The following is a 23,656-nucleotide window of genomic DNA, read 5'->3' as shown; positions in this document are numbered from 1 at the left end:
AATAAAAAAAATAAAAAAAATAAACCCAATTATATCTGAGGACAATAGTTTTCCTACCACTTGCCATGATAAATACAGTTTGTTCCTTCACATGAAAAGTCTATTTTCTTTTATATGTGCAGACATTAAAAGTGAAGAAAAGAATGGCCTTTTTTCTTTGTCTCTGTGGACTGCCTGGTTAGTCAGTTATTTAGGATATTGCTACTTCTCTCCAAACTCACTGGACAAAACATATTTGTCCTCTGGTGAAGGAGATGTAGTTGGGACTAGCTCTTAAACATAAAGAACTACAAGCAACCTAGGTCTTATTCTAAAATAGTCTTACAAAACAACAAACTTACAAAAATTCACTTCGTGCCACAAATTGAGCTAATATCTACTTTAATATGTTATTAAATTAAAAACCTCCAGTATTGATTTACAGTTTGTGTATTCACAAAGAATATGTTATTATGGATACATATAGAAAGCAATCAAATCCTTTTATTTCCTTTAAAAGTAAATACAACATAAAATTAAACAGCATGGTTCCACGATCTATGTGCCTTGCACTTTAATGTTACGCATGTCTCTCAAAAGCAATGGTCGGTAGTTTTGTTCCAAAATTTCCATGTATTCAAAGTAATCACTTACTCGAAACCTATGTAGTGCTTCTTCCTGTCAAAAAATACGAAGAGAAGTTAATTTGCTTGGGTAAGACACACAATCCTAAATTAATTAATTTTAAATAGATGACATACCATTTTTTTTTCAATTTGTGATAGGCATGGGTTTTATGTTGCTAGTAAATGTGTAATTGCTTTTTATCTAGTAGGCCCTGTATATGTATGATAGCAGGAAATCATGTCCCTATGAAACAAAGTTGTGTTTTTAAAACCAAAAATCCTTTACACCTAACAACAAAAAAATAAGACAAAACTGTTAGATTATTATATCCAAAATATTAATAAGATTTCATTAAGTTTCAGTTATAGGATGATTGTGTCACATTTCTAATTAGTTAAACTATAAAGCTTATTAATCAAAGGGTACTATAATATTGCAAGAAATATGTAGAAAACATTTTTGTCCTCAGGTGTCCCAAATCTTACAGCTATACTAATTTGGAATTTAATGGTTAGTGTCCCATATGAAGCACTCAAGAATAAAATCAGTACGAATATCCATTTAGAATCTTGGAGACTTACAGGGAATTTTATAACTATTCCTTTTAGCATCTCCAAATACTAGCTATGCAGTAGTACCGACCCTTCAAAGTAATAATCACAGTGACAAACTCTGAGGAAAAGTCATCCTTGAATCAATGTAATAATGTAATAAGCATTACTTTGGGAATTTTAGAGGTAATAAAAAATTTTGGACAATTCATGCCTTTTTGCAGATTGTAAAGGCAAAAATTACCAACAGAAACCAAAAGCAATTCAAAATAAAATACAATGTATTGTCACATATTAGATACTGCGTTAGAGACAGTTTATGGATGAGAGAGAGCAATGTAGGGTAATTAAGAAATTATCACACATAATTCTCAATAAGAATGGATGTTTTTAGACGCCTCAGATATCATAGGTTAGTAATAGTTCATGGCTTGCAAATAACGGGAGAATGTCACATTTATTTTACCATGGATCACCTAAAATCTGGGCAATTTAAGGAAACGGTGCTTAAAAAAATTACTGATCTACAGGGCTGATATAGTTAAGAAACTAAATGATGTTAAGTACATAACATTACACAATGAAAGCTAGAGCTAATACTTTCCAACATAAAAAAATCAAATTTTTAATTTAAAAATAATTGTAATGTTATCCATTCTTTCATTTCATCATTTATTAACTCCTTCATTCTCTTATGTATGCAAGGCTCTTGTTTATACACTGAGAACACAAAGATGAGTAAGACAGATCCCTGTCATAAAACATTAACACATGAGGAATATATCATATCTCCAGTTTTACGTATAAGCAACTGAATCAAATGGAAGACAGATATTAATCTTATTAAGAGGAAAAATACTAGGTCTTTGTAAATTTCAGAAATATTTCACCTCGTTCTTTGGGGAAAAAATAGACTGAAGTAAGACCTATCTTCCTGTTCAAGAATTCACTTTAAACAATTATTGTAGTCATGGATTATCCATTCTCTTCATTTAAATTATGCGTGATTTGGCACTGATGATTTCTTCACTAAATTATACCTAAGATGGCAACAAATTACGGTAATGTTATTCTAACCTTTTAGAAAATAGTGCAAATGGTAGAAAAATTGTTTTAGTACATATTTAAGATTTTTAAGAATGCTGTTTATTACATGTGAATTACAACAGGAGATGACAACATTTGAACAAGAGCTCTAATAATTCTTTTCTGGGCAAAAATAAGCAAAATCTATTTAACATTTAATTATTTTTCCACCTTAATTTAAAAATAAAATCTACCTATGGGGAACCATAGCAATTACTTGGTTTAAATATATTTTCCACTTAGAATGTATTTTTTAAATTATGGCTTCCATAATTCCATTAATGGGCATTCATCTTAAAATAAAGAGAAAATACCCTGATAACTATACTGAAGACACCATAAAAATGGCAAATAAGGCTATTAAGGTCTTATTTCAGAGTAGAAAAATTAAATATTCATTTTAAAAGGAGTATTTTAAAATGATATAGTTCCTTATTTAAAACCATGGGCAATTTTAACTCTGAATAAGATTTCAGAATCTCTGAATTAGACTTTTTGTCTTCAAAGTGGAATTTTTTCATTTTATCCTAAAAGTTCTCTATTGGCCTTTTAGTGGATAACTTCTCTTTATCATTATGGCCACTTAAGATTGCCAGCTTATTCAAGTTATAATAGACCATTTCCTCAGAAAAATACTTTGTCTATTGACCTTAGTATCCTGGACTCTGTATGAGTTCTTATTCTTTAAATAGGAAGACATATGTAATTACATAAGGCAACATTCCATTTTATATTACTAGTGTACTATTCAAGAAGTGTTTTTTTAAATAGGTTACTACTGAAGTGGTTTATGTCTTATTATGAAGTTCATTTTGAGCAATATTGCATTTTCTCTTATGTACCTAATGGCTTTTCAACTAGTGTGCCTTCAGTGATTTTCATTCTTCATTAGTTCTGGGTTTCAAATGTTGAATAACCAAAAAGCATTAAAAATTACCATTCTAAGCCACAATGTTGCATGTGTATTTAATATTCTATGACATAGAAAATAAATAGCTTCCTTCTTTCCTTTGTATATAGAATCCAGCCTCAAATATGTATCCACTGGTTTTCTTTTACTGTTGAGAATAATTAGAAAGTCCACTGAATTCAGGATTTAAAAAAAAAAAAGGTAATGGACAGTGACTGTAATGGGGTTTGTGGGGGGGACCAGGTGAAGGGGGGAGTCTAGTAAACATAATGTTCTTCATGTAATTGTAGATTAACGATAACAAAATGAATAATAAAAAAAAGGTAACTGGACTAATTGATGAATGACAATTTGATGTATCAGAAGGAGTATACAATATGGATTCAAACAAAAACAGAGTTCAAACTCCTTTGTGTTAGTTACTAGATGTATGAACCTGGGAAACTTACTGACACTTTCAGTCTCAATTTCTCATGTGTAAATGTGGACAGTAACAGCATAAGGTTGTAATGAACTTCTTACCACACAACGTAAAAAGCCTTTTATGACCTGGGTCCTATCATTCTTACTCTCTCACCTTGTTCTGGCCAAAATGGTTATCTCAAGACTTTCTAAGTGGGCCAAGCTCATTACTATCTTTGAGCTTTTGCATTTGACTTTTTCTTCCATTTAGAAGGATTTTGCCGAGAGGTTTTTGCATTGCGTTTTTCCTTTGCTTCATTAGGGTCTCTACTTACCCCCTCAGAGATGCCTTTGCTAGATTTTTTAAGCTTAATACCACCTCTGACTCACTGACTCCCTTACCACATTTCATTTCCTTCTAATAAGATCAATACTGAAATATTATAATTTATTTACATATTTATCTACAAGTAGAATATAAGGACAATGTGGGTAGGGATATATATTGTCTTGTGACTACAACCAGGTTTAGGACACAGCTGTGTGGCACAATAGTTGAATAAGTCAATGAGTGAATGGGCAATACCTGAATTCCTCTGCCCAGTGCATGGCATTCAGTAAGCATGTGTTATTAATGGTGGTCATAAAAAGAATACATTTCTATTAACTGACAGTACCTGAAATAATTGAGTGAGATTATCTTGATCACTCTAGAAATGTATGATGATAAACATGCATGGGCCCAAGGATTACTGATTCCAGTCTCTGCTCTTCAACCCTTATCAAGAATATAAGGGAACAATTCATTTAAAATTATAAGACATTAATTTGTCTCTCTTTGAAACTTCTCAGGAATATGCATTGTAGAAATGAAGCTATACCTATACTTTGAAACATTATTTGTGTCAAAGTTTTCCTAATTTCCAGCACAAATGTTTTTAGAGATATTTCAAGCCCCTTACTTTTGGAATTTGAAGATAAGCCTTTCAGAGTGGTAAACAGATAAATACAAAAAGATCAAGTGTGCTAACATGACATGCCTTAATTTTGTTTCAGGACCAAGTTTAGGTATTTCTGATATACTCTTTCCCAAATATTTAATTATCCATGCATTTGAAAGGTGATTTTTAAAAAAAGATCATAGCATTTTTAAAAAGTATGGAGGAAAAAAGCAGGCCAGGTCACTCTGAGTTAAATTAGAATAAAGAGTTTGTTCTTATTAATGTGTCACCAGGAGGCATATAAAAGTTTATCATAAAAGGTATATAACTTACTATATACTGATGTCACTTAAAGGATTTGCATTAATGTCAAATTTCACATAGGAGGCACCAAATTATGTATCAAGTGTCACAAGACAGAAAGGATTTTATGAACCTAGTTCTGCTTTACTCTTTTTAGAGATGACTTTGTATGTTGTGTCTAAACCATTACATGAAAAAGCACCTTCTTTCCTGGCAAGGTGGTAGAAACAATCTGTAAGTCACTTCCTTTTAGTGTGCTTCTCCTATGGTGTTTACTTCCTATGTATAATTATAAATTCCTGGACCCAATATCCCCAAAACTTTTAAATCTCTACTGTCAGAATTCTGGACTCAAGCTCCAAAGCTAATATTTTTACATGTTCTAAAGGTTTCAAGCTATTTGAGACTTTATATTAAAATCTAACAACTCAGGTCTCTATACTGAAAATTGTTTTAGGTAGGTCTAGAGAAGAGTCTAGGTATGCCAATTTTAATAATCACTCTAGTGATCCTCAGAATGAGGGAAGTTTATAGAGTGTGTAGTTTGGATAGAATATTAGGTTCTTATATATTTAGGATATAGTATGATTCTTGAAGATTTTAACTCAGCTGAGAGGTACAGGGTGTATGTGATTACTACAGAGAGTTCAATCTTGGCTGGGTAAATGAGGGTATAGACCTTGATCAGATCCAATGTAAGACGGTGTTTCTGACATAAATCTGAAGTGTATGCCAAGTATTATTATGATATGATATACTAAGAGGTCTCAGAGGCTGGGGAAAAAAATGGAAGCAGAAATATATACTCTAATTATGGACTCAAGATAAAGCCCCGTATCTTTTGCTGTGTTCTCTACACATCTTAGGTAAGAGCTAGAAAAGTATGGGACAACAAACGATGTAGAAATTCAATGGCTTTTCTGTAAACACTTGCTATGTGTCAGATAAAATGTTCTAGAAGTATTTTACAGATATCATCTCATCTAATTCCTCAACAGTGCTATATGAAAGGTCTTACTTCACACCAAAATACAGATAAGGAAACTAAGGCACAGAGGGGTTAAGCAATGTGCCCAAGCTTACACAGAGTGAGTGACAGGGCCAGGACTTAAATTCAGGTCGACTCAAGTGAAAAAGCAGAAAACATATCTGCAACCACAGTTGACATAATACTGAACCTGTTTTACCTACTCCCTCAAATGGTGAATTATTTTTCATACTATGTACACTTTTGTCTTTCAAGAGCTTAGTAATTCAATTGGTTTTTCTCAGTCAGCTCTCCATTTCTCACCCTATCAACATGTTCTGGTAATAGTTGCAATAGCAACAACAATAAAAAATCCCTCTTGATAATTTACTGAATGGGTTGAAATTAATCTGATATTTTCATAATTATAAATTGATTTTGTCATAATATGTAAAACTGTTCACTAGACTATCAGAAATGTAGGCAATTAGTCTAGACTCTGATTAAAATCTTGAGTCTAAACCAAAATTAATACAAATAGGTTTTTATTTTCTTTGTATTTTTCAGACAGGTTTTTATTCCTTCAGCAATGTTTCTATTATGTCACTTTTTGTCAATACATGAAACTTAAACCAATAAAGAATTGCATATTTTTGATATACTGGAACCATCTCATTATCTGAAGTTTCTCAGAAAGACTGATAATAGCTGAAAATATAACATGTTTGTGGTTTTTCAGAATTTTGGGAATTAATTCAACTGTGCCTGACTATTTGAACATATTTACTATAATCAGATGCTTGACCTATTTATTTTTATACAATGATTCAATAAACTCCTTTTAAAAAGCAGTTTTATTATAAAATAAGTATAGAGACATTCTTCAGAAATCCAAAGAAGGAAAAGTCCACATAAATATATACAGATATATACAATAAAAAGTAAAAGTTCCCTACTCTACTTTACTATCAGAAGCAATTATTACTAAATATGTATAGTCAGAGAATAACACATAACCTATGTGAGAGTATTATTATGGCTGTGACATGTAGTTATATGGAGAACTATTTTTTTCTTCCTTCATACAGTCTGAGATTTTTACACTGAGAAAGTATAAAACAATTCACAAGAGTTGATCCCTATGTTGACAGTCGAATGAGGAATTTTTAAATCATATGTCTATTTCTGACTTGGGAGTAATTCCAAAGGAGTGATGAATAATAATCACTTCATTAATCCAAATTTCATTATTAGTTAATATGTGAGTAAGTAAAAAATAGTGTATATATGTTTAAATACTTTGCATACAAGAGATCATAACAAAGCATAATGAGTTGTTAAAGGGATAATTTAAGTGCATATTTAAATAAACTACACTGGAATTTACTTAACAAGAAAAAAAAAAAAGAATGAAAGAGATCAGTGAACTTAAGTACTACCTGCTGAAAATAAAACAAAAAAGAAAGTGAAGTCATGATATTAGAAAGGCATTTTTTCTAATCCTACAGATGAATGCAAATACCATTAGTTTCAGGAAAAGTGCTAAAATTAATTCTTTGCCAACATGTCCTTAGTTTAGGTTTAAACCAATTCCATTAAAATTTTAGTAATTTAAATAGGACTTAGGTAGTAAAGATAATTTTTTCCCCTAATTTAAAGATTCTTTGATTTTAAATTAATAGCATTAACCCACAGCACAATAGAGTTTGGGACACCATTTGCAAACCCTATTACTAATTTTCTCTGCAGTAGTGAAGGAAGAAATAAAACTGCACTCAACAACATTAATTGGATTTAAAGATGATGAAATATGAAGATACTTTTTTGTTTTGTTTGCTTCCTCCTTTGGGAAGAGGGAAAATAAGTGACAATCTTTAGCAGAATTTAGTGATGTTTGTTATTCAGTGTGAATAAAGCTAAGTTCATCTTTCTCTTTATATATATTTACATTATTTATTCTATCAAATATTTATTGAGCACCTACTATGTGCCAAGTACTGTTTGAAGCACTGAGAATACATTAGTAAACAAGATAGACAAAATTATAGTTCTGTGGTACTTACACATTATACTGGGGAATATTGACAAAAATACATATGAAGTAACATCAGCTAGTGACAAACACTGTAAAAGAAACTGAAGTTGGGATTAAGAAGTTAGAGAATTTTTTAATATATTTAAACATAAGAGTTTGGGGGAATTTCAGACTGTGAAATTCCTATGAACTGATCACTATAGCTGATGAAAATGTTCCTTACCAAAGGAACCCACATTTTGTCCTCAACATAATTCCTATTTGCTTAACCACTGCTGTTTTCTAAATTACCTCTTGCAGATCATTTTGTTCTTTTTCTACCTAAGCTTTCCTTCTACATATATAAGCATTTTTTGGGTATACTTTTCATTAAAAATGCCTCTAAGATCATAATTATAGTGATATATGTAGGAAGTTTGAGAAACTTTGAATTCAGTATTTATAAAATAAAAATGCTTGATAGCTTGGCAATCTTAAATAATCTATGACATTTATTTACAGATAATCATCTTAAATGGAAATAGCTCTGATAAGTATCTAAGGGTATAGAATAAAGATAAAATTAATTTACATAGAAATTATTTGATGACCTAGAGAAAATCTTGCAAATGACAGATGTTGGTTTTGTGTATGATGCATATGTGTGCCTGTGGGATAGTGAGAGTACCAGAGGGATAGAAACACAATTTAAATTCAAGGGAAGATTTTAACTTAAAACAAATAGTGTTGGATATTTCATCAAGAACTGCAAAAAGAAGTGTATTTGTATATCATATATTTTTCCTAAAGTCCAGAGCTTCAAAGTCACAACTCTGAAGGAAACAATTATACCTTGTTTTAAAATATTAACTTATACATGGTAGTGAGTTTTTAAAAATATTAACTTATATGTGGTAGTGAGTTTTTTGAAACAATATTCTGAAAGAATAATCTTTCATGGAAACCTTTTAAAAAATAGTTGGAAACTTAGAAAAATATAGAATATGAAGATACAGGAAATCACATCGAATGTTTTTAAAAAGCATGAAACTTCTGTATTAATGCAGTAACTTGAGCTTTTATTGACCAAATAAGATATAGGAATATTAAAAAATATACATCCTTTGCGACGGCATACTAGTTAAGAGCAAAGTTTTAGATTCACACAGTTTAAGTTTCCATCCCGGCACCACCATTCACTATCTGTGTGATCTTGGACAATTTCCTCAGTGCCACGGTTTCTTCACCTCTAAAATGAGGACAACAGTAGTACCTACCTCTTAAGGTTGTTTTAGGATTCAAAGAGTGTTTAGAAAACTGACATTAAGCACCCATAAAAATTAGCTATTAACTCTTATCAACATTTTTGCCCCTAAATATACTTACTTTTAGAAAAACCTGCAGATCTTGAGTCTGCGTGTGCTGCAAAATATCTTGCTGTAGGTGTCTGAATATAGCTACACAGACATACACTTGATAATCAGGACCAAGGAAAACACAAGTAGCAATATAATGGCAGATTTCTATCCAATCTAAATAATTCCAAAAGCACTGAGCTATCCATTGCAGACAAATCTACAAGAAAAGAAGTCAGATCATTTGAAAGCTTATAAAACCATACCTAACTTTAAAAAAACAGTAGTCAAATTACACAAAACCAATGAAGAACTGAACTTTTAATCAAAATATAAATATATTCTGCATAGACGCCTAACAAGGGTGTTTCACTTATTTGCTTAATGCATAAAAAACTTTCATGGGACTCAGAACTTCGGGGTAACTGAAGGTGTTCACACTGCTCATTGTTAAATGCTTTATTCATATGGTCCTTCTCTTACCCATAACACCAGTATAGTCTCTACAGATAACAAATGCTAAAAAACTTATTTTGATTCAGAGATGGGGAGTTTTTTCTATCCTACCTATAATCACAGATGTATAATTATGCAGATGACAGACTGCTAAATGTTACATTAATGCAAATGGACTTTTGCTGAATCAGGAAACAATTTAAACCAAACAGAATTATATAACATAAAAAATGGAAGCTAATGTAGAAAATAATTAAAAAATGAGGCTTTTACAAAAATCATTTATCTTACTTTTTGAGTAACATTTATTCAGATTATAGAAACAATACATGTCCATTGTGGAAAAAAATTTAAAAAACACAAAAAGCAATGGCACTGTGATCAATGATTGTTAACACTTTGGTACATTAATGTTATGGGTGGAATTATATGTTTCCCCCAGTAAATGTTGAAATTCTAACCTCCAGTACCTATAAATGTGACATGACTGGAAGCAAAGTCTTTTCAGAGGTAATCAAGTTAAAATGAGGTCATCAGAATGAACCCTATTTCAATATGACTGTTATCCACATAAAAAGGGGAAATTGGACATATAAACAGACACCCATAGAAGGAAGGAATTGAAAAGATACATATGGAGAATAACATATGAAGACAGAGGATCAATGTTTCTACAAAGCCAAGAAACATCAAGGTTACAAAAAGCTGGGAATTCTTTCTCTAGTGCCCTAAGAGGGAACACAGCTTTGCTAACACTTTTATTCTGGACTCTGGCCTCAAAAACTGGGTATTATGCTTAGTGAAATAAGCCAGGTGGAGAAAGATAAATAACAAGTGATTTCACTTATTTGTGGAGTATAAAAACAAAGCAAAACAGAAGGAACAAAATAGCAATAGACTCATAGACACCAAGAAAGGACTAATGGTTATCAAGTGGGATGGACTGGAACAGGTGAAGGGGGAGGGGGAAGAGGGTAAAGGTGCACAATAATTTGCAATCATAATATAAGTTGGTCACGGGGATAGTAGTACAGCATGGAGAAGACAGTTAATGAATAACATCTTATTACATTGATAGATAGTGACCACACTAGAGGGGGTGATGATTTAACAATATGGACTGTTGAACCACTGTGTTGTATATTTGAAACCAACATAAGATTGTATATCAATAATACTTGAATAAATAAATAAATAAATATATATATATATATATATATATATATATATATATATATATGGTACTTTTATGCTAGGAAAGTTAATAAAATATAACAAGAAATATGTTTTACCAAAGGATAAAATTGGTCAAAAAGTTAATTAGAACATGTGAGTGTCTGTTCATTCGAGAAGAAAATATATATATATATATTTGAATTTCTATGTTCTTTTCAATCTCAGTTACCCTTAAAAGAAACTCTAATGAAATATATATCTCTAACTGTATTTAACATTTTTGTATTCTAATTGAGCTTATTATTTTTACTTTAAAGATCTGTGTATTTTATTTAGCAACTTGTCCACAAATCCATCATTAATCAATCAATCCCTTAGTGTCTATAAATACGTAACTTCAAAAAACACTGTTCCTTAATCAAAATAAGTTTGAAATATAAAATATGTATCCAAATAATCTCTTAACCACATATCTAGTTACCTAACCACTATTCACTTACTTAAAAGTTGTTTTCATATTTTATAATTAGTAATAAAATAGCAAATAATATCAACAAAGCAATGATACATACTCCTTAAGGCAGAAAATGATTAGTTCACCTAAGAAGCCTTTAAAATGGTATTTTTACATTAGAGGACTTAAGAAACATAATAACACTTCTGCTTAGAAATAATTCAGTGGTTTTTATTGTAAATCTGCTACAGGTATGCAGTTTCAAATTGATGAAGATCTATCAAATTAATAAAGAGATGACAGTTGATAAAGAGATACCAAACTGATAAAGGAGGGCCAGAAGTATTGCAAGTTTTTCCCACAGTCTTAGATAGTCCATCTTTAAATTAAAGGATATATGTTATGAATTAATAAATGCTTAGAGGTATTAGGCAGTATACATTGTATTAATCAAGACTGGAATGGAAATAAGGAATTCTTAGGAACATAATGCTTCCTGGCTTGGATTTTTTAAAGAATTAGGAACTTATAGTAAATAGTTAAGTAACTACGTCCAACCAGAACTGTGATTCAAACTTCCTAGAAGTGTTTCAGGTACATACGCAGTAAGAGGTAGAATTGTCTGGGGAAAGACAATTCCTTTCCTTTCCACCAGATGTAATTTCTCATCATATTTAGGCTGCTTGTTAACTGCAGCGAATGTAAAACTCAATAGGCATAGTAATCTGATACTAAAAAATGCAATGAAGGGCTCAATAAAGACATAAGGACTCTGCAAAATAAGTATAAAGGCACATAACAATGTACATAACCATAATGTCTAAATAAGAAGAAAGATTTCTGGTAGGACGAATCCAAGGAATGCAAGGAGAATTTACTACCAAAAAATCTATCAATATGTCAGAAACAGGTGAAATAAAGCCCAAGATCAAGATAATCTTTACAATAAAGGAACTTGACAAAACTCAACATTCTCATTTAATTAAAAGAAAGGAAACAAATTTTAATACCTTAAACTAAAAGGATTCTTCCATAGCACAAAAGGGAACAATTATCTTCAAAAGTTACTACTTAGCGGGGAAATGCTAGATGATTTTCCCAATAATTATTTAAGTTTAAAATAAGTAATTCATTATTATTTATAATTATTCTGGATAAGTTATATAATTCAATAAAAAATGAAGCAGAAATAAAGTTCCTTAGAAAGCTGGAAGAGAAAAAATCTAGGAAAAAACTATAACCTAATTAATACAGAAAAGCTAAGACTTTACTGATTATTAATAGCCAAAGAGAAAATAAAATTGAAAAAGATTTTGTTACACTAATTTGAAATATCTGTAATGAGAAATGTACTACACTTACACAGAAAAACTATACAACTTGAGTAAAATATACTACAAAAAAAAAAATGGAAAGGCTTATGACATTCCTAGGTAGGAAGGTTAAGCACATACAGTAGGACCTAACTTTTTCATAATGAGAAATGTACTACACCTATATGGAAAAAACTATACAACTTGAGTAAAATATAATACAAAGAAAATAAATAGGAAAGCTTACTATATTCCTAGGCAGGAAGGTTAAGCACATACAGTAGGACTTAAATTTTTTCACAGTAATTTATAGTTTAACATAATAGAAATCCAAATTTCATCTAAATTTAAATGCCAATTTGAACTGGACAAAATCACCCGAAAGGGCACGTAAAGTTACCAATACATAGGAATACCTAAATTAACATTTTAAAGGATAGTTAGGAAATAAATGACAGACTTACTCTTACCCAACAATTAAGACATAAAGCTACAATAAGTAAAATACAATAGAAAATGAATACAATGGTATATAATAAACAATAAATTACAATAGTATAAGTAAAATACATACTCAGGGAAGAGATTTGGATAGTGGAGTTTACTTTAAATAATGTATAAGTCAATAAGAAACATGCTAAGACAGACAGGCAATTAATAAGAGTCAACAAAACAAAGTTATGGAATTATAATCAACCTTGCTAATATTAAGAAAAAACATAGATTTTAAGAAGAGAAACAATTTTCATACTAATTTAGCAATTAGTTTTGTAAAAAAAACAAATACCCTGTCCTGAAAAAATACTCTCTTCATATCTATTAAAAAAATAAAATCAAAGTGATTTGATAATGTGCATCAAGGACTTTAGAAGTTTTCATATCTTTTGATGAAGTTACTTCTTGGGACTCTGACCTAAAAATCTAAATCTAAAAATAGAAAAAGATTTAAGCTTTTTTCTAAAATACTATATTTTAGCTTTATTATAACATAGTGAAGAAACAATCCATACCTCCATCAGTGAAGGACTGGCTGGCACAGGATTGATAACCCTGTGGCTACTGCATGCAACTATGTGCAAAATTCCAGGCCCCAGAAAAATCATTAAACCTTCCCAGATTCCAAGAGCAGAAACACAGCTGGGCTGTCTTATTAGATAATACAGTATCTCACATAACAGACACTCAGTGTTAAGTCTTGCCCTGAGTTATCTCACTTAACCCTTACATTAGCATTAGGAAGCAGGTATTGCCATTGAAAAACCTACATGTTGCAGACTTTCAGAATGTCTACATCCTTAACTAGCTGAAACTGAACTCAAAATCTGTGAATGCCAGGGAACTATTATAAAGAAAACCTATATATTTTAATAGACCTAGGGGAAAAAAGCCAGTGTAGGAATTTAAATACATACAAAGGTCTGAATATTTAAAAACATTATTTTATAAATTTCAATGCATTTCCTGTATTCGAAGAGAATGCAATTTTCTTTAAAAAGCCTTAGATCTGGGAGTTGAAGAATGCTGCTTCTTATGGATTACCTGTGATGGTGCAAAACCAGACATGTGAAAAGCTGAAAATACGAGTGGCACTTCCGCCTTCAGAATCATTTCAATATAGTGAGTGCTGTAAAAATATATTGGATGGATGCCAGATTCTATAGTATCAGTAGGTAAGTACCTCTGCACGAAAGAGAGAAATTGAGAATTAACAGATATGAAGTTAATTTAAAATAAACACATATCTTAATTTTTTGCTTTGAATTGCACCTTCAGAATTAATGTAATGGCCTAACAACTTATTGAAACATTATAATTATGCAAGCTAAAAAGTCAGAATGTTAAACGTTGTAGAAAGAATAAATCTGAAAGGCAGTATAATATACCTTCCAAGAAACAGGAATAAAGTTAACACTTTGTAATTCTGGTAACGTTAATGCCTTATGACATGATGGGGATGGGTGTTGCAGACAGAATATATGTATGAGTAATTACATGAGTAAGAAATGCTTTACATTTAATATTAAGTATATTTACTTACTATCCTTAGCTTTGGCCAATGACTCTTTAACATTAAAAAGTTTTAGTATGTCAGCTCTTAGGGATATTTACCTAATTCCCTTTTTCTAACTTAATGTTAAATAACCCAAATCTGAATTGAGTTCCTAATAATTTGGGAACTCCATAAGCCATTTATCTCTAAAACTGGGGAAAATGCATACTGCATTCTCACCAGAGTTCTCAGGCCAACTGTTTTACATAGACATATTCATTTGTATATTAATAATTATACACACATATTTACAGGCTTGCATTTCTTAGAAATTTCTTCAAAGTTATTTTTCAATTTACCTTTTAGGTACAATTTATCATCATGAATGCTCTATATTTTAATGAGTGTTCCTATAAATCCGGCATAAAACTACAAAACCTTTTTTTATACAAAGAATTTAAAGATACAATTAAAAATTTTTTTTTATTAAAGTAGTATAGATTATTACTCTTATGAAGGTTTCACATGAAAAAACAATGTGGTGACTACATTTACCCATATTATCAAGTCCCCACCCATACCCGAATGCAGTCACTGTCCATCAGTGTAGTAAGATGCCACTGATTCACTGTTTGTCTTCTCTGTGCTACAGTTTTCCCCGTGACGCCCCACACCATGTGTACTAAACATAATACCCCTCAATCCCCATCTCCCTCCCTCCCAACCTGCCCTCCAACAACACTCCCCTTTGGTAACCACGAGTCCCTTCTTGGAGTCTGTGAGTCTACTGCTATTTTGTTCCTTCATTTTTGCTTCGTTGTTACACTCCACAAATGAGATAAATCATTTGGCACTTGTCTTTCTCCGCCTGGCTTATTTCACTGAGTATAATATCCTCCAGCTCCATCTATGTTGTTGCAAATGGTAGGATTTGTTTGTTTCTTATGCCTGAATAGTATTCCATTGTGTATATTTACTACCTCTTCTTTATCCATTCATCTACAGATGGACACGTAGGTTGCTTCCGTATCTTGCCTAATGTAAATTGTGCTGCAATAAACATAGGGGTGCATATGTCTTTTTGAGTCTGAGAAGTTGTATTCTTTGGGCAAATTCCAAGGAGTGGGATTCCCAGGTCAAAGTGTATTTCTATTTTTCGTTTTTTGAGGAACCTTCATATTGCTTTCCACAATGGCTGAACTAGCTTACATTCCCACCAGCAGTGTAGGAGGGTTCCCCTTTCTCCACATTCTTGTCAGCACTTTTTGTTCTTCGTCTTTCTGCTGCTGGCCATCTTTGCTGGTGTGAGGTGATATCTCATTGTGATTTTAATTTGCATTTCCCTGATGATTAGTGATGTGGAGCACCTTTTCATGTGTCTGTTGGCCATCTGAATTTCTTTTTTGAAGAATTGTCTCTTCATATTGTCTGCCCATTTTTTATTTGGGTTATTTGCTTTTTGGGTGTTGAGGTATGTGAGTTCTTTATATATTTTGGATGTTAACCCCTTATCAGATATGTCATTTACAAATATATTCTCCCATACTGTAGGATGCCTTTTTGTTCTGTTGATGGTGTCCTTTGCCATACAGAAGCTTTTTAGTTTGATGTAGTCCCATGAGTTCATTTTTGCTTTTGTTTCCCTTGCCCAAGGAGATGCATTCAGGAAGAAGTTGCTCATGCTTATATTCAGGAGATTTTTGCTTATGTTGTCTTCTAAGAGTTTTATGGTTTCATGACTTACATTCAGGTCTTTGTTCCATTTCGAGTTTACTTTTGTGTATGGGGTTAAACAATAATCCAGTTTCATTCTCCAGCATGTAGCTGTCCAGTTTTGCCAGCACCAGTTGTTGAAGAAACTGTCATTTCCCCATTGTATGTCCATGGCTCCTTTATCTTATATTAATTGACCATATATGGTTGGGTTTATATAAGGGGTCTGTAGTCTGTTGCATTGCTCTATAGTTCTGTTCTTGTGCCAGTATCAAATTATCTTGATTACTGTGGCTTTGTAGTAGAGCTTCACGTTGGGGAGCATACTTACCCCAACTTTACTCTTTCTTATCAGGATTGCTTTGGCTAATTGTGGTCTTTTGTGGTTCCATATGAATTTTAGAACAATTTGCTCTAGCTCATTGAAGAATGCCGTTGGTATTTTGATAGGAATTGCATTGAATCTGTAGATTGCTTTACTCAGGATGGCCATTTTGACAATAAATTTCTTCCTATCCATGAGCATGGGATATATTTCCATTTATTGGTATCTTCTTTAACTTCTCTCATGAGTGTCTTGTATTTTTCAGAGTATAGGTCTATCACTTCCTTGGTTAGGTTTATTCCTAGGTATTTTATTCCTTTTGATGCAACTGTGAATGGAATTGTTTTCCTGATTTCTCTTTCTGCTAGTTCATTGTTAGTGTGTAGGAATGCTACAGATTTCTGTGTATTAATTTTGTATTCTGCAACTTTGCTGAATTCAGATATTAGATCTAGTAGTTTTGGAGTGGATTCTTTAGGGTTTTTTTTTGTACAATATCATGTCATTTGCAGAAAGGGACAGTTTAACTTCTTCTTTGCAAACCTGGATGCCTTTTATTTATTTGTGTTGTCTGATTGCTGTGGTTAGGACCTCCAGTATTATGTTGAATAGAAGAGGGGAGAGTGGGCATCCTTGTCTTGTTCCCGATCTTAAAGGAGAAGCTTTCAGCTTCTCGCTGTTAAGTATAATGTTGGCTGTGGGTTTGTCATATGTGGTTCTTATTATGTTGAGGTACTTGCCCTCTATACCCATTTTGTTGAGAGTTTTTATAATGAATGGATGCTGAATTTTGTCAAATGCTTTTTCAGCATCTATGGAAATGATCATGTGGTTTTTGTCCTTCTTTTTGTTGATGTAGTGGATAATATCGATGGATTTTCGAATGTTGTACCATCCTTGCATCCCTGGGATGAATCCCACCTGATCATGATGGATGATCTTTTTGATGTATTTTTGAATTTGGTTTGCTAATATTTTGTTGAGTATTTTTGCATCTGTGTTCATCAGGGATATTGGTCTGTAATTTTCTTTTTTTGTGGTGTCTTTGCCTGGTTTTGGTATTAGAGTCATGCTGGCCTCATAGAATGATTTTGGAAGTATTCCCTCTTCTTCTACTCTTTGAAAACCTTTAAGGAGGATGGGTATTAGGTCTTCACTAAGTGTTTGACAAAATTCAGTGGTGAAGCCATCTGGTCCAGGAGTTTTGTTCTTAGGTAGTTTTTTGATTACCAATTCAATTTAGTTGCTGGTAATTGTTCTGTTCAGATTTTCTGTTTCTTTCTGGGTCAGCCTTGGAAGGTTGTATTTTTCTAGAAAGTTGTCCATTTCTCCTAAGTTATCCAGTGTGTTAGCATTTAGTTTTTCATAATATTCTCTAATAATTCTTTGTTTTTGGTGGTGTCCATAGTGATTTTTCCTTTCTCATTTCTAACTCTCTTTATGTGAGGAGACTCTCTTTTTTTCTTGATAAGTCTGGCTAGTGGTTTATCTATTTTTTAAAACTTTTATTGGTGCAATTTGTTCACAATATTCTTAAGAATGCAGAAGAACTAGTATCTTTCAAGTTTATTTTCTAAAGTAATAAAAGTCTACTTTCCTTTATGTACTTCTATTTAAATTTAAATTCACACACTTAAAATGTTATTGGTTGAATAATTACTGTGAGGCATAATTTGGTATGTATCAGTGAACAAAACAGAAAACCCTGCCCTAATAGAGCTTATGTTTAAGTGTATAAATAATAAATACATAAATTATGCATCATATAAGGAATTGATGTAAGCTATGGAGCACGAGGGAAAAATAGAACAGAGTAATAACATTGGGGAATGTTGAATGAGGAAATACGTTGAAGCTTTTTTAAGGTTGATTACAGTAATATGAGCTATTAATAGCACAAACTTGTCCTCCTTATTTAGCCCAAAACATCTCACCACAACAGATTTGTTTATGAACCTGCACAGAAAGTGTTTGTGCAATGTATGAGACCAATGGAACAACAAAATAGAAAAAGGACCCCTATTTAAATAATCTATTAATACTATTATTGAATTAACAAGTGGCATAGAAAAAATATCAATCCAAAAGATTATTAAATTAAGAACATTTATAATGGTGAGTGGTAACTGTACAGACATTAGTAACTATACTTATCTAACTGCTCTAGATAGAACCCCAGATGAAGAATCTTAGTGGAATGTTATTTGTTTTACAAAGAAACACTAAAACAAACTATTGGTGACAAAATATTCAATTTGGTATATTTGTACTTGGAAGAAAAAAATGATAATATGGAAGGCACTATGTAAGTCTTCCTTGATGATACAGCTACAACCAAAAGGAAGATGGCAAGCAAGGCTTTATTTATATCAAGAGTTGTGCTAAGAATCCTGAATAACATGCTGTTTCATTCATAGACCTATATTCTATGTTAAATGATGATATCAAAATTTTAAATGTAATAAAATCCAAGATGTTAGAGTCCTGCACGATTTTAGTTTTATGGGAAGACATGCTATTAGAACATAACATTGTTATTACGTTACAATAAAGTGTTACAAAAAAGTTTACACATTTAAATCAGAAAAGCAACTTTACAGAATTACAGCTAAAAACACTTCACTGGTCATATCTAACAAGTGTCAAAATCAACACTACAGTAGAATAATTAAGACTGATGGAATGCAGGTATCACTTAAAAATACTTGACATGAAAATGTGTGAATGGACTCAAAATCCATGCTCATTATGAAAATATTTTTTTCAATATTAATTTGTAAATGGAAGAGTGGACAATTTGTAAGATATTTTAAATCTTCACGTACCATATAAAGACTTGATCAAATTCTGGCTAACAAGGGAAATAGGTTCACCAATTGGAGAAAAACTACTAGTACATACTCTTGCCATGTGCTTCCTCCTGTTTGTGTGAACAAATTTCTCATTTTGGTGAAGTAAAAGAGCTAGAAAGTCTTATTCAGAAATTATACATAGCTATTCAAGCATAAAATCATAAAATTTCAATTATGTATTCCTTGATGCTTTGATTTTATTTTTGTTATCACAAATATATATGTAAAGACATGTAATAAACGTTTTCATTTAATTCTAATCTCAAGCCCCCTTAACTTATCCTAGGGTGTAATGATATTCTATTGTTCACATGCAACATGTCAAGGAGAAAGCTTGGGAAACATTGAGCACAGCTATTGTAGCAGTTTCCCTAGGTCGGAAATCTTAAATGGCAGAAAGTAAACAAGTAAAATATAAAACCATTAACAAATTGAGGGAGGAACTTATCTCTATACTCATTTTCTCATGGGACTAGTAAATCTTTAAAAATACTTCAATATCTTAATCAAAACTCACTATACATAAGCCCTGTTATATAAAATGAATTTTTTATAGAAAATGGCTACAATTTCAACTTAATAAATTTTCTTACACTGTAATTTAACTGAGAGATTCTTTATAGAAAGGCAACAATAAATATCCATTCAAGTTATTTTTACCAACAGAATTTTATAATTTACTAAGACAAGTTTAAAATTTAATAATGCATCTATTGTCATTAATCTTTCATTCAGTAACCATTAAGACATCAAGTATTTGAGAAAATGTCAAATCTATATCTTTAAAGAGAATTAGTCAAGAAGAATTCAGAAAGAAAATGAATATAAATCATTACAGAGCCCTCTACAAATAAAATAAAAAGATCCTGATGAATTTAAAGAGTATCTGCTTTAATATTTAAAAACACTTTTTTAAAAACAGACTAAAAAGTCTTACAGAATTATGCAGTCTTGGTAACCAAAGGAAAGCAGAGGTCAGAAGCCTGGAGAATTGCTGAAGAAATTGGAATGTTTTCTCTTTGTCCCCCAACATTATCATGAACAAAGACGACACAAACCAGTCATGGCCAGTGTAACTCCCCTGCAGGCTGACTGAAATTACAGTTAAGGAACCTTTACAGTATTTTATCTTCAAGATGAAATATAAGAACTCCATAAATATACATTTCCAGGATCCATATCACAAAAGAGATATGAATGACACTTAGTCCTCATTTTGTCTTCAACCAATTAACAAACTATTGATGGAAAATTAAACTTTATTAATAAAAAATTACTTACACAATAACTGTTTTAATATAGTATTTGCTTACATGTCCAGTGGAAGCCACCGGCACTAGCAACTGGAGGAAAAAATATCTGCTTTATTGAACAATTGCTCTAGTCATTAACACAGTGGTACTATCCTAACTATAGTTCAGGTTATGTGTTAACTTACAAATATAATAAGATATAAAGAAAGAATACATCTATTTTTAGAATTCAGTAATGCAAATGGTTTGTATACATTTTTTCCTCAAGTAAAAGTTATTTTTGAAATATAACCAATTCAAATAAAATAAGAAATGGATATTTTATTCTTACGGTAGATTTACTAAGCCCATTTAAAAAACTCTCATATATATCTGAAAATTTCTTCTAATAACTTTAATAATTAGCTTAAGATTTAATAAATAAGACTGAATTTAATAATTACTTAGGTTAATAAAATGCATACTTAAAATTCAGAATAAAATACTATAAAGATATAACAAATAAATCACTAATATAGGTTAAAGTATTATTCTACTATAAATGTGTTTGGGTACCCCAAAGAATCATGAAAAATATATGAGAAAGTTTATCTACTGTGAATCCACTTAAAAAGGATATGAAGAGAAGATTTTACAGGAGCTTGTTGCTGTTTCAGGAATCTCTCACAGTGCTTTAAAATCAAGGTAAGATCATTTTCTGCACCATCTTTTAACAGGTTGAGGAACTTACCATATCTATAGTAAAAGTCCACAAAATATATAAAATTAAAAAAAGTTAGACCCTGCCTGCAAATTCACTTTTTGAAATCCAACAAAGTGTAGGCCTCTTGAGATTCCATGGTTTTAAGTTTGCAAATTTCTACTTTTAGGGTAACTGTGCTATATAGAACATTTAAGAAAGATTAACACTCAATATATACTGATAATTATAATATATTTGGATTAGCAGCATTCCTGGTAAATACCAGTAACTTTAAAGGAAAATGAAACAGCATTGAGAAAACAAAATGTAGATAATATGGATGAGCAGAATTCAAGCATTTTTCCTGAACTTAATCTAAAACATGGGTTGACAGGGTGGACTGACAGAATGTTAAGACCAGAAGCAATTTTAGATGTCACCAAGTTCAGTACTTCTAGTATGGGGAGGGGGTGCACTTCCCCCAGGGGCTGGCTTTGGAAATTTACAGCGGCATTTTTGATGGTCATAGTCACCAAGGGCAATAGTGGTACTTGGTGAGTGACAGCCAGGAGGTTAGACATGGGTCAGTTATACAGTAACAACTTGCAAATGTCCTGCCTGTTACTTGCATGGATGTAAAAGCTAATTACCTGAAGCTAATTTTGTTTTATATAAAATCACAAGATGTGTTCCCTGCATTTTTTATTGTACACTGAATGCACTGTGTGTGAACCAGGGAAAGATGTACTTTTGTTTTGTTTGAAATCTTCCTAAGACTTATTCATCATTGTGGGAAGTACTTTGCCAGTGGCAACACTCTTGCAGTATTTGAGGCACCAAAATACAACTGGTCTGTATTTGCAGCTGCCAGTCACAGTGATTCTATATGGGCGCCAGCTATGTCTGTATAGCAATACTGTAATTGTATACAAACATTTCATTATAAATCACTTCCCATTTATTTCTTCAGTAGACATCATACTGGATAGACAAAAATATGTGAAGAGCTTGTTCATATTATCTATAGATTCCACTTTGGAATAGAAATAGGGCATTACAAAATAAAAAGCAAATATAGGGTCACAAAACAACCAATGAGTTATATGCCCTATGAGATAAAAGTGGGCAAGCCAGAATTCCTATCAGAGTTTTCATCATAATTTATAAAAAAGTCTTTTTAACAGCTTTTACATGCATCTTTTTAAGACCTGATTCTGAAGATGACCCACTGAAGTAGAATGGGACTGTCAAGATGACCATCTAATAAGCAAGAAAGCAGGGGTGGGAGGGTGCTCAAGGACTTAGTCCTTACCTTCCCTCAGTCTGCCATTTAGATTGTCTGTTTCTTTGGATAAGTACAGTTTGAGTACTAAATATTCAAACTACCAAAATTGGCTTATTCACTTTAACTTCCGCATCTATCCTTAAGGTACTCTTGTAGTCTCACCATAGTTTGACAATTAAAACTAATCATATTTTAGAAAATGGAATGATTGTGCTACCAATATACTGATTTTTACAATGTTATTTTTGGAAAAACTCTGATAGTCATAGAAGCTTAAGCATACTGTGATTAGCCTCTGAAATAATAATGAACTGCAACTGATTTACCTGCAGAGGTAATTTAATCATGTGCCAATATCCTCAAAACAGTTATTATTTTCTGAATGATAAACTCTGCATTTAAAGTATACAAAACAGTTGGTTGTTAAGTACTATTAAGCACACATCAAGTACATAAAACAGATTCTAGAAATGCACAAAGGAGATATTTCCCTATAATATACCTGACAGTCATTTTAATGCCAAGCTGCTGCACAGATGAAAGACTTACATTCTTCACATTTGCATCAGTAGCTATAAACAATAGAAAACTGGGTTATGAAAATGTATAAAGCTTGCATAATAATCATACTTAAATTCAAAATTGATGAAAGTAACATTTTTAAATATTTTAATGTAAATTTTGCGAACACTGATGAATGTTTTTTAAGAGTTGTCAGTATTTTTCAAACGAATTAACTCAAAAAATGAATTAATTCAAAAAAATTACAAATAATTTTTTTCCTATAAAAAACATTAAAAAGCCTATCAAATACAAAACAACTAATTGTACTCTTAAAGCAATATATTTTTACTTGGTTCTCAGAACAAAAAAGCTATTGACTGAAAAACAGTCTAGAATTATTGTACTTTCATCAAGCAATGCATAGTATATATAAGGTTCTGAATTACAAATACAGTAAATATAAGTATGGCTGTTTACTTCTTAAATATTTAAATATGAGTATCAGGAAAGAATAATCA

The 23,656-nt window shown here is 31.5% G+C and overlaps 1 protein-coding gene across 3 annotated transcripts in view; it reads right to left on the bottom strand.

The window, feature by feature from the left end:
* Positions 1–463: 463 nt before the first annotated feature.
* TBC1D32 (TBC1 domain family member 32) overlaps positions 464–23,656 on the bottom strand; it is a 199,884-nt gene continuing 176,691 nt past the window's right edge. For 2 of the 3 annotated variants that reach the window (XM_057489307.1, XM_057489308.1), the window contains exons 29-30: positions 23,137–23,206; positions 21,219–21,402 (exon numbers count right to left, since the gene is read on the bottom strand). In XM_057489307.1, coding sequence (XP_057345290.1) covers positions 21,255–21,402; positions 23,137–23,206 — 218 coding nt within the window. In that variant the 3' untranslated portion in view covers positions 21,219–21,254. Of the gene's footprint in view, positions 658–9,166; positions 9,356–14,073; positions 14,215–20,351; positions 20,503–21,218; positions 21,403–23,136; positions 23,207–23,656 lie in introns of those variants that run through there. The other variant, XM_057489309.1, reaches the window with a different exon arrangement.

This window comes from Manis pentadactyla, chromosome 12, assembly GCF_030020395.1.
Source record: "Manis pentadactyla isolate mManPen7 chromosome 12, mManPen7.hap1, whole genome shotgun sequence".
NCBI lineage: Eukaryota > Metazoa > Chordata > Mammalia > Pholidota > Manidae > Manis > Manis pentadactyla.
The sequence above is the reverse complement of the archived record's forward strand: the minus strand, read 5'-3'. Positions and strand labels throughout refer to the sequence as shown.